General features: G+C 45.3%; 1 protein-coding gene and 1 long non-coding RNA gene across 4 annotated transcripts in view; one reads left to right on the forward strand and one right to left on the reverse strand.

The window, feature by feature from the left end:
- IFNAR1 (interferon alpha and beta receptor subunit 1) overlaps positions 1-9,586 on the reverse strand; it is a 29,333-nt gene extending 19,747 nt beyond the window's left edge. For all 3 annotated transcript variants that reach the window (XR_011248415.1, XR_011248414.1, XM_069549030.1), the window contains exons 1-2: positions 9,262-9,586; positions 3,213-3,333 (exon numbers count right to left, since the gene is read on the reverse strand). Coding sequence is in view for 1 of the 3 variants with exons in the window: in XM_069549030.1 (XP_069405131.1) it covers positions 3,213-3,333; positions 9,262-9,331 (191 nt within the window). In the remaining 2 variants the exon portion in view is untranslated. The remainder of the gene's footprint in view (positions 1-3,212; positions 3,334-9,261) is intronic.
- On the forward strand, positions 8,693-10,938 carry LOC138418232 (uncharacterized). Its single transcript, XR_011248460.1, has 2 exons — positions 8,693-8,998; positions 9,125-10,938. It is a non-coding gene; the product is annotated as an uncharacterized lncRNA (long non-coding RNA).
- Positions 10,939-11,357: the final 419 nt, after the last annotated feature.

Consider the following 11,357-nt stretch of genomic DNA (forward strand, 5'->3'; position numbering starts at 1 on the left):
TCTCCTTGCAGTCCAAGGGACTCTCAAGAGTCTTCTCCAACATCATAATGAAAAAGCATCAATTCTTTGGTGCTCAGCTTTCTTCACAGTCCAACTCTCACATCCATACATGACCACTGGAAAAATCATAGCCTTGACTAGGCGGAACTTTGTTGGCAAAGTAATGTTTTTGCTTCTCAATATGCTATCTAGGTTGGTCATAACTTTCCTTCCAAGGAGTAAGTGTCTTAATTTCATGGCTGCAATCACCATCTGCAGTGATTTTGGAGCCCCAAAAATAAAGTCTGACACTGTTTCCACTGTTTTCCCATCTATTTCCCATGAAGTGATGGGATCGGATGCCATCATCTTAGTTTTCTGAATGTTGAGCTTTAAGCCACCTTTTTCACTCTCCTCTTTCACTTTCATCAAGAGGCTTTTTAGTTCCTCTTCACTTTCTGCCACAAGGGTGGTGTCATCTGCATATCTGAGGTTACTGATATTTCTCCCGGCAATCTTGATTCCAGCTTGTGCTTCTTCCAGCCCAGCGTTTCTCATGATGTACTCTGCATAGAAGTTAAACAAGCTGGGGGACAATATACAGCCTTGACGTACTCCTTTTCCTATTTGGAACCAGTCTGCTGTTCCATGTTCAGTTCTAACTGTTGCTTCCTGACCTGCATATAGATTTCTCAAGAGGCAGGTCAGGTGGTCTGGTATTCCCATCTCTTTCAGAATTTTCCACAGTTTACTGTGATCCACACAGTCAAAGGCTTTGGCATAGTCAATAAAGCAGAAATAGATGTTTTTCTGGAACTCTCTTCCTTCTTCCATGATCCAGCTTAGGTGGTGTGTATTCTACAGGCACTAGCATCCCAGTAGCTTATTCATGTATCTGTGCATCATTTATCACCAGTAATGTGTCTTATGTTCTGATAAATACTGTACTGAAAAATGTGTCTGCTGCTGCTATTAACCTCACTTTTGTTGATCACACACTCTGTACCACTGTTCTGTGCGCTTTATACACAATTAGCAACACCTGCAACAGGCTTCTATGTTAGATGTCTCATCACTGGGGTGTCCGAGACCAGTCTGCCTGGCACTGTCCTGCTTTAAATTTGTTGTTGCAGCTTATCTAAAATCAAGTGCTTCTGCTTGAAAGATAAATTACATGTGGTCATGTTAGCTTTTTTTGTCTTTAATTTACAGATAAGGAAACTGATAGAGTAAGTAGCAGAGGATGGACTAAAACCCAAGCAGAACCGACTCATCAGAGAAGACCCTGATGCTGGGAAAGCCTGAGGGCAGGAGGAGAACTGGGGGACAGACGATGAGATGGTTGGATGGCATCACTGACTCAATGGACGTGAGTCTGAGCAAACTCCGGGAGATGGTGAAGGACCGGGAAGCCTGGTGTGCTGCAGTCCATGGGGCTGCAAAAAGTTGGACTTGACTGAGCGACTCAACAACAAGCCTGGCTCAAGCCCATACTACACTATCCCATACTAACTACTGAACTGGCTCTCCAAACTTGTAACCTGGCATATTCTTACACGGCAAGTGCTTATAAAGCTGGCAGAACAGAACAGACAAAGGACAGACTAAGAACACACTGAAACAGTGCACTGGACCAAAGTTAGAACAAAGAGTAAGAGACTGGCATGAATTGGAGAAGTTAATAAAAGCAACAGGATGTGTGAAGGAGCCAGAACACGAGACCACTGTCTATGGCTCTGCTCTTTTAATACAACGGTCATTTTAAATAAAGGAATAGGAAATAATCTCTATTATGCCTAAAAAATAGTTGTTTAATAAGAACTAAGGCAAAGAACAAGATTTGTAACAAAACTCAAAATTCAATTTAAAGAAAAAGATGAAAGTTTTTACATGATCAGTTCTGAGGAAAATATATAGTGTGTGTATACATATATACCCTTGAACAACATGGGTCTGAACTATGTGAGCCCGCTTAAACACAGATTTCTTTCAGTAAATACACACTTTACAGTATTATAAGATCTTGGGGTGGGTGAATCCATGGATGCAGATATGAAGGTCTACTGTGAAGTTATACTCAGATTTCTGACTGCAGCGGGTAGGAGCAGCGGGTCCCGGCATTGTTCAAGGGTAAGCTGTACACACACACAGACACACACACACACAGACACACACAGAAACACACAGACACACAGACAGACAGACACACAGACAGACAGACAGACAGACAGACAGACACACACACACACACACACACACACACACACAGAGCTTATTCACAAATCAACTAGAGAACAACTGGGGCTTCCCTGGTGGCTCGGCAGTAAAGAATCTGTCTGCCCATGCAGGAGCCAGGAGATGCGGGCTCAATTCCTGGGTCAAGGAGATCCTCTGGAGAAGGAAATGGCATCCCACTCCAGTCTTCTCGCCTACAAGAATCCCAAGGAGAGAGGAGCCTGGCAGGTTACCGGCTATGGAGCTGCAAGAGTCGGACAGGACTGAGCGCCTGAGCACGCACAAACGCAGAGAAGAGCTTGGTTGAAGCACGGAGCTGGTTCCAGAGAGCCACACCCGGTTTCTTCGTGCCTGAGGCCCTGCCTACTCTTGAGGCAGGGGTCACAGTGAGCAGCCAGGGCCTTAGGACCCAAAACAAAATGCTATACTTCCTCTTTCCTCCGGAAATCCTTTCCTCTGCCAACTCCCACTCTGCCTACCCTCTTGGCAATCATTAGGTTAGCCCAAATGTTAGCCCCAGGAAGGAGGCAGAACCTCCAGAAACACTGTGGAAGTGCAGCGCCCAGCACACTGATACTCAGCCAGGGTGTGTAGAACTAAGACTGTGCATGATGTATGTAGGAAAGAGGAAAACCTGACCGCAGAAGACCTGGTGGCTGATTCCAAGACAGTGGCTAGGCTTTTGGGACAGTCTCCCATATTCTCAGGGTATGCTCTAGGTCAGACCCTAATGTCTGCTTAAAGAAGCTGGAGCGTCCAGAACAGAGAGCGTACGGCTAGTCCAATCCCCCAAATCTTTCGCTTCAAAACCCAGAGATGAAGTCTGAACTCTTAGACCAAGTCTCTAACTGTAGCAAAGAAGCTATACTTAGTATGCAAAACTGCCATATATTTTCTTCAAAAAAAGAGGAAACACCAAATGTTTCCCAAATTAGAAAAATTTTGGTGTTAAAATGATAAAAATTATTCAGCAGATCCCTGAGTATAGAGTAACGTACATTTGATAATCTGCTGAAAAAGTCACATTCCTGACAGACTCACTGCTGCTGTTCCACTTCAGGAAGAAATTGTCATCAATGATGTGGATCTCAACATTTTCAGACTTCAGATTTGCTTCCCCTGTCAAGATAATAAGAGAGAAGACAGTTATACAGACATACTATACAGTTACACATATATACATGCTATATATATTTACAAAAACATTCTTTCCTTGACATCACTGACTGGACAGTGAATACATTTAAATATAATAAATTTAAGTAAATAAAAAAATCTTAAAAAACCTAGTGCTTGTTCTCAGCATGGGAAGGCTGCTAATTACCTCTATCTCTGCATTCAAGAGAATTGGAAAATGGTTGAGGTTTTTAAAATCTATAAAAAGCAAATATTATATGTCATTTATAGCTCCATAAAGGTGGAAAAAAACAAACTGTAAAAGGTACTTGTCTTTTAACTGGGAAGAAAAGTCTGTGTATAAAAATTAGTATTTTTCTTTTGTCTTAGAAGTGATACTGACGTAAAGGATATGGGCTCGACTGTTTAACAGCCTCAACTTGGTTTTTCTCATATACTGTGTTCAGACAGGGATATACTCTGACACAGAACTGAATAGATGTGGTTTCAGAACTGACAACTATTTATAGAAGCCAAACATTCACATACAAAATTGATAGGAGATATGAAAGTTTATCGTGTTAGCCAGGTCCTACAGGACCCTGAAAAGGTCTTGACTGCTCAACATATGAAGTCTGAGCCCTTCTGTTGATTTTACAGACTTCCATCTAGAGACCTATTTCATTTCCTATACTGTTAGAAAAATGTGAAGTATAGTTGATTTACCATATTATGTTAGATCAGGTATACAGCAAAGTAATTTGGTGATATGTATATATTTATACTTCTAGTACAAATCTTCCACCAGTTGGATGCTCTCTCTCTCTTCTGATTCTTCCTTTTTTGGCCCCCCACCCAAATAGCTTTTCTCTTCCTGACCACCCAAACCTTCCAAGACCCAGCTCAAGCTTGCCCTCCAAGAGAAAATCTTTCTCAAATATTGGAGCAAATGCCAACCTTGCTCTCTTTTCACACTCTGCACCATGACTCTGCACCACTCAATTTTACAATGAAGCAGATGTACTCAGCACGGTACTGACATCTAGTAGGCTCTCAAAACTTGATGTGTGAAGGTGAAGACATCTTTTAAAAAATTGCTTCCTATGTTAAACACAACCTCCAACCAGAACACAAGTTCCTTAAGTCGGGGTCTGTATAGCTTTAAACTTAATCAGCATTTCTCAGCATCCTCAGACTAATGTTGAGTTCAGAAGAACTTTTTCCACATCACAGAAGACTGATCTTTCACTATGTATGATAAACTGAAGTTTTTAAAAGACCAGCTTTTAAGTTTATTCTTTTTCCTACAGTAGTTCTGCCACAGGACAAGGATGCTATCTCCTTACAGACTTTCTACTATAGGGGTGGATAACCAACAAAGATCTATTGTATAGCACATGGGACACTGCTCAATGTTACGTGGCGGCCTGGATGGGAGAGGGGGTGTTAGGGAAGAATGGGCATATGTACGGCTGAATGCCTTCGCGATTCACCTAAAACTATCACAACATTGTTAATTGGCTATACCCTAATATAAAATGTTTCTGGTGTTAAAAAACATGAAAATAAATATATACATAAAGAAATACCTTGTTCCAGTTATGTATGGATGTGAGAGTTGGACTATAAAGAAAGCTGAGCACCAAAGAATTGATGCTTTTGAACTGTGGTGTTGGAGAAGACTCTTGAGAGTCCCTTGGACTGCAAGGAGATCCAACCAGTCCATCCTAAAGGAGATCAGTTCTGAATGCTCACTGAAAGGACTGATGCTGAAGCTGAAACTCCAGTACTTTGGCTACCTGATGCAAAGAACTGACTCATTTGAAAAGACCCTGATGCTGGGAAAGACTGAGGGCAGGAGGAGAAGGGGATGATAACAGGATGAGATGGTTGGATGGCATCACTGAGTCAATGGGCTTGAGTCTGAGTAAACTCCGGGAGTTGGTGATAGACAGGGAGGCCTAGTGTGCTGCAGTCCATGGGGTCGCAAAGAGTTGGATGCGACTGAGCGACTGAACTGAACTAAAAAAAAAAGGACTTTAAAAAAAATGGATTGCTTCCTCTGCTTTCCAGTTAGAGATATTACGATACGGAGTCAAAGAGGGAGATGCCTGAGAAAACATTTTCTGAATTTTTTTTTAAATTTGGGGAGGTATTTATTGAGTCTCCCTACCCTCAATTACCTATTTTACACTTGTATTCTCCAAGACTTCATTACCAAATAGAATTACTTCCATTTATCCCACTCTAAACTTAATTCCCATGTCAAGCTGTTGGAATTTTAGATTCTATGTAGCCAAAAGAGAGCGACTGGGTTTATGGTGTTAATAAAAGGTTTGATGGCATTTTAGTCTACAGCCCAGAATACTCTAATTCTAGTAGTTCTCGGCCTTGAGAGAGGATAAGGAAATCTGATACCCAGGGTACGGCCAGCCATTTCCTTAGGGATGAAATCCTTCTGTTCTAATGGAAGGAGACCCTGGAGTTACAGGCATCTTGGCTTTTACGAGACCAACAAATGTCCATGGGATTCTCCAGTGAAGAATACTGGAGCAGGTAGCCATTCCCTTCTCCAGGGGATCTTCTCAACCCAGGAATCGACCCGGGGTCTCCGGTACTACGGGCAGATTCTTTACCAGCTGAGCTACCAGGCACGGACAGGGACTTGGAAATAGTAATTAAATAAGATTTTAGAGTTCATAGATTTTGTTCTACTGGACTTCCCTGGTGGCTCAGACAGTAAAGTATTAGCAACAGCCCTTTAATAATGGTTTACTTCACCCGTTAGCATGTAAAATAACATATTAAGGGGTAGCTGCATGCTTGTGTGTGCAGTTGCTTCAGTTGTGTTTGACTCTTTGTGACCCCATGTAGCCTGCCAGGCTCTTCTGTCCATGGAATTTCGCAGGCAAGAATACTGGAGTGGGTTGCCACGCCCTGCTCCAGGGGATCTTTCTGACCCAGGGATCGAACTCAAGTCTCCTGAGTTTCCCCGAACTGCAGGCAGATTCTTTACGTACTGAGCTACCAAGGAACCCCTAAATTGGTACGTAATCCAATACTTTTTATACAATTGGTTGTTTCCAGCCCTTCAGATTCGTATTGATGACTAGAAACAGTTTACTGTATTTTCAAGTCTGACGTAAACCCAAACACATAACATCTATACATATACAAATTTCCTACCATATTTTGGACAGTTTTCTTAGACTAGGATCTCAGAGCTGAATTTACTAGGTTTGAAAGCACAAACATTTTGATTACTTTGAAACACAGAGCAATATTATGATCTCAGGTCAGGGTTAACATTACATTTAGTTTTGAACATTACTTTTCCTTGGTAGAAAAACTAGATTAGTTAATTGAAAGAGAGTAAGTCCTTAACATACAGGTGGATAATCAAGAACTAAATTGTGCGGTTTTCAGAAAACAGCTAGCTGTAAGCTCCAGGGCTTTGGGGCCAGATTTTCAGGGTCTGATCTCCCCCTAAAGCACAGGCTAGCTATATGGCCTCAGCCTGCTCCTCTATAAAATGAGGATAACGGTGCTCAGCTTTATTCTGAAAACTAAATGAGTTTGTACCTTTAAAACACTTAGAGTAGTGTCTGGTATGTAGTTAAGAGAGCAAAAAATGCCAGTTGTGTATGAAGTTTATTTTAGCTCTCTTCTAATATAAATTAAAATTATGACTTTAATGAACAGCTTCCTGGAATGTTAATTATACCTGAAAATTCTGGGGAAATTCTTTTGATACGAATGCAAACATGAGTCAATTCAAAATTTTCATGAACAAAAGACTCCAAAGAAATTATCAGGGGTTACACCAGGACCCTAGTACCCATATATTATATACTATATTTGTGGGACAGTCTGAGAAATAGTTGTGAAACATAATAAAGGAAACCTCATTTAAAATGAAGTCAGGAGGCCAGAAGCTGGAGCCCTCATGTTCACTCACCAGCAATTTCAGACCCCCAAAAGAAAAATTCTCCTCTCCCAGCAACCAGCGCAGACAATGCAAAAAGTAGCACCACCCCGAACTCTCACCTTCAATCAAAGGAATTTCTTTTAAAACCCCACCCAACTTCCTTCTTTTGCTATATAAAGTAATGTTCTTCTCCTTTCCTTGTTGGACTTGGCTTTAGTTTTTGCTGTAGCTTGTTGTTTTAGTCACTAAGTCATGTCTGACTCTTGGCGATTAGATGGACTGTAGCCCACCAGGCTCCTCTGTCCATGGGATTTCCCAGGCAAGAACACTGGAGAGGGTTGCCATTTCCTTCTCCAGGGGATCTTCTCCACCCAGGGATCAAACTCATGTCTCCTGCACTGGCAAGTGGATTCTTTACAAGTGAGCTATCTGGGAAGCCCTTGCTATAAGCTTGCTTGCCCTAAATTGCAATTCCTCTGTTATTCTGGAAGAAACCCATTTTGTTGGTAAAAACAACATATTTTTAGGACAAGATAGATAGGCTATCACATACCCCAGAAAATCAGGGTATGATTTTCAAAGCAAATGAGTATTTAAGCCACTAGGCTTACCAGGTGTCACTAGTGGTAAAGAACCTACCTGCCAATGTAGGTAAAGGTACTGAGTTGGGAAGATCCCCTGGAGGAGGGCATGGCAACCCACTCCAGTATTCTTGCCTGGAGAAACCCAGAGACAGAGGAGCCTGGTGGGCTACAGTCCATGGGGTTGCAAAGAGTCGAACAGGACTGAAGTGACTTAGCAAGCATGCAGGTGGCCTCACCAACTCCCGGATTTCTGCTCTGTTTCGAGGCCCTGTTTGTCTTTGGTATGTCTTCTCACTACAAGGTCAATCTTATAATAGCTGATGTTTCCCCCAAGTATCCCCCCTAAATTAAGAAAGGTGGCAAATTAGCTTGGTGGCTCCCAGCCTTCCTGTTTGGCCCTGCCTGGTGGTCCGGTGGTTGAGTCGGCCTTGCAATGCAGGGGAAGAGGGTTCCATCCCTGGTTGGGGGATTTTGTTGTTAGGACCTCCCTTGTGGCTCAGACAGGTAAAGCATCTGCCTACAATGCAGAAGACCCGGGTTCAATCCCCTGGGTAGGGACGGTCCTCTGGAGAAGGAAATGGCAATCCACTCCAGTACTCTTGCCTGGAAAATCCCATGGATGGAGAAGCGTGGTAGGCTACAGTCCATGGGGTCACAAAGAGTCGGATACGACTGAGCGACTTCACTTGGTCTTATTATTATTAGACTGATTGAATCCTGAGGGCACAGAAATCCTTGCACACCTTACTGGGCATTTACCCGTGGGATCAAGAACTGTCTACTGAATGGAGAAAACCAGCAGCACAGCTCTAAGCCTTGTTTCTTATGAAACGGTACAGTGAAGCTGCCTGATTTTTCAGAAGGAAACAAACTGGTCACCAAAGCAGTGCACATCCAGCCCTGCGGGGGTGGGAGGTGGGGGCAGGCAGCAGGCGCAGGCGAGGGCGCCCCCGAGCAAGCGGCTGGGGAAGAATCTCGAACATCACTTTCCGTTGTTTCATTTTTGGAAGGATCGATGCTGAAACTCCAATCCTTTGGCCACCTGACTCCTTGGAAAAGACCCTGAGGCTGGGAAAGATTGAGGGCTGGAGGAAAAGGGGACGACAGAGGATGAGATGGTTGGCCCGCATCACCGACTCGATGGATAAGAGCTTGAGTAAGTTCCGGGAGTTGGTGATGGACAGGGAGGTCTGGCCTGCTGCGGTCCATGGGGTCGCAGAGAGTCGGACACGAATAAGCGACTGAAACTTAAATTTGATCTTTTTGGGTCCGTTTCAATGAGGCGCTGCGACCGCGGACAACCAGAGGTCTCCCACCTAGGGCGTCTGTCCCTCCACCCCAGTTCCCGGGGCCGACGTTTCCCGCGCCGCCACCGCAGTCCAGCTGACGAGGCAGCGCCGGGACCCCTCTCTCTCTCACCTGAGGCGGCGGGCAGCACCCACCTCCCAGCGACCAGCATCAGGGTCGTCGCGCCAAGGAGGGAGAGCATCGTCCGCGGGCCGCCGGCAGCCCTCCAGTCACATCCTTCGGCCACCCACTACCGCTGCAGGCACCGCGCGGCGGCGCGACGGAGGTTGAAGCACCCAGGCCGCCCCGCCAAGGCCACCGCCCCACGTCCGCCGCGTCCCCTCGAGCCGCTCTGGCCCCGCCCCCTCCGCGTCGGCCCTTCCCTCAACCCTCTGACCAGCGCACGCGCCGTGCCTTCACCTCGCGTGTCCCCGTCCGCGCACGCGCGCGGGACAGCGCGGGCGGGGGGGTGGTGTCGAGGGGGAGTGGTGTGGTGTCGGGAGGCGGGGCGGCCTCGCCTCCGCCGCCCGCCCCCTGGTTCCCGGCAGTGACCGCTCACTAAGCCGTGCAACATCGGGTTCCAGGAAGACCGCGCCCCCCTGGAGGCCTTGACCCCTGGCGGGAACGCGGAGGTCGCCAGTGCGCCTGCGCAAACCTCGGGGCCGCTCTCCGCCCTTCCTATTAGTGGCAGCGGGAGGGCACACCGGGCGCTCTCGGCCCTGGGGGCGGGGCTGGGGGCTGGGAGGACACTTCGCGGACTGGGGACCCTGGGGGGACGGTGTCGGGGAGGCTGAGGGGGAAAGGAATGAAGACGCTCCGAGCGAGCGGGTCAAGCCATTTCCTTTGTGCAGAGCTTCCCTGGTGGCGCAGACAGGAAAGCGTCTGCCTGCAATGCGGGAGACCGGGGTTCGATCCCCAGGTCGGGAAGATCCTCTGGAGAAGGGAACGGCTACCCACTCCCGTGCTCTTGCTTTGGAAAATTCCGTGGATGGAGGAGCCTGGTAGGATCGTACAGTCCATGGGGCCGCAAAGAGTCGGACACGACTGAGCGACTTCACTTTCTCTTTCTGTGAGCCAAGGCTTGTTGATGTTTAGTTGCTAAATCTTCAGCGACCCCATGGTCTGTAGCCCACCAGGCTCCTTCCTCTGTCCATGGGATTTCCCAAGCAAGAACTACTGGAGTCGTTTGCCGTCTGGGTAGGTGTGTCCAGAATTAACCCTAGGCACGTAGAGAGCTGACTTATTTGCAAAGACCCTGATGCTGGGAAAGATTGAAGGCTGGAGGAGAAGGGGATAACAGAGGATGAGATGGCTGGATGGCATCACTGACTCGATGCACATGAGTCTGAGCGAGCTTCGGGAGTTGGTGATGGACAGGGAGGCCTGGCGTGCTGCAGTCCATGGGGTTGCAAAGAATCGGACACGACTGAGCGACTGAACTGATAGAGGTTTCTTAGATGCACATAACATTTGGCAACAAGAATCACATTCAAATGGAAATATTTCCAAATACATTTTAAATGCAAGAATTATATTTAGTGACTACCTATAGAGTTTCTTTTGATTTTCATTTTTATACAATAAAAACAATTTTAGGGGATTTAATGCTTTGTTTTTCAGTATTGCTGCATGACATGCTAATGTTTTCCACTTGTTAAAGAAAGGTCAATCATATTTTGTAAAACCACAATTCACCTTTAAGTTGGCAGTATTTGCATGGCACAGAAGACTTTCATGGTCTTTCCCATCTTAATACAATAACTGTAAAGTTTGAATTGTATTTTAATAAAATTGAATTAAAAAACATGACCACAGGCATGACACCCTGTATCACTTTGTGCACTTCATTTTCAACTTACTTGTTGTAAAAGTTTGTCTCTGGGTGAAGTAGGAACTAATTTCCTGTGTGGTGCTAGCTCTGTAACCTTAACCTAGAACCTCTCTTACCCCTTTTATTCAAGTCAAAACAATCCATCTGAGGTTAGATAACTGAGCAGGACCCTATGAGGCCTTCCCAGAATAGAGCCCCCACCTCTGTGTTCTCCACTTGCCCTTTGTCTGTAGAAAAACTTTGGTCAAAGAATAAAATTGGCCAGAGAAGTGAGAAAATGCAGAAAGAAAGGAAAACAGTCAAGGAAGACAAAATAGTAGTATTAATACTTTAGCCATTAAAGTCAAAGACCATTAGTTCTTCCTCAGAGACTATAGATAATATTCTGAGCCATGTC

This window comes from Ovis canadensis, chromosome 1 (assembly GCF_042477335.2).
Source record: "Ovis canadensis isolate MfBH-ARS-UI-01 breed Bighorn chromosome 1, ARS-UI_OviCan_v2, whole genome shotgun sequence".
Lineage (NCBI taxonomy): Eukaryota > Metazoa > Chordata > Mammalia > Artiodactyla > Bovidae > Ovis > Ovis canadensis.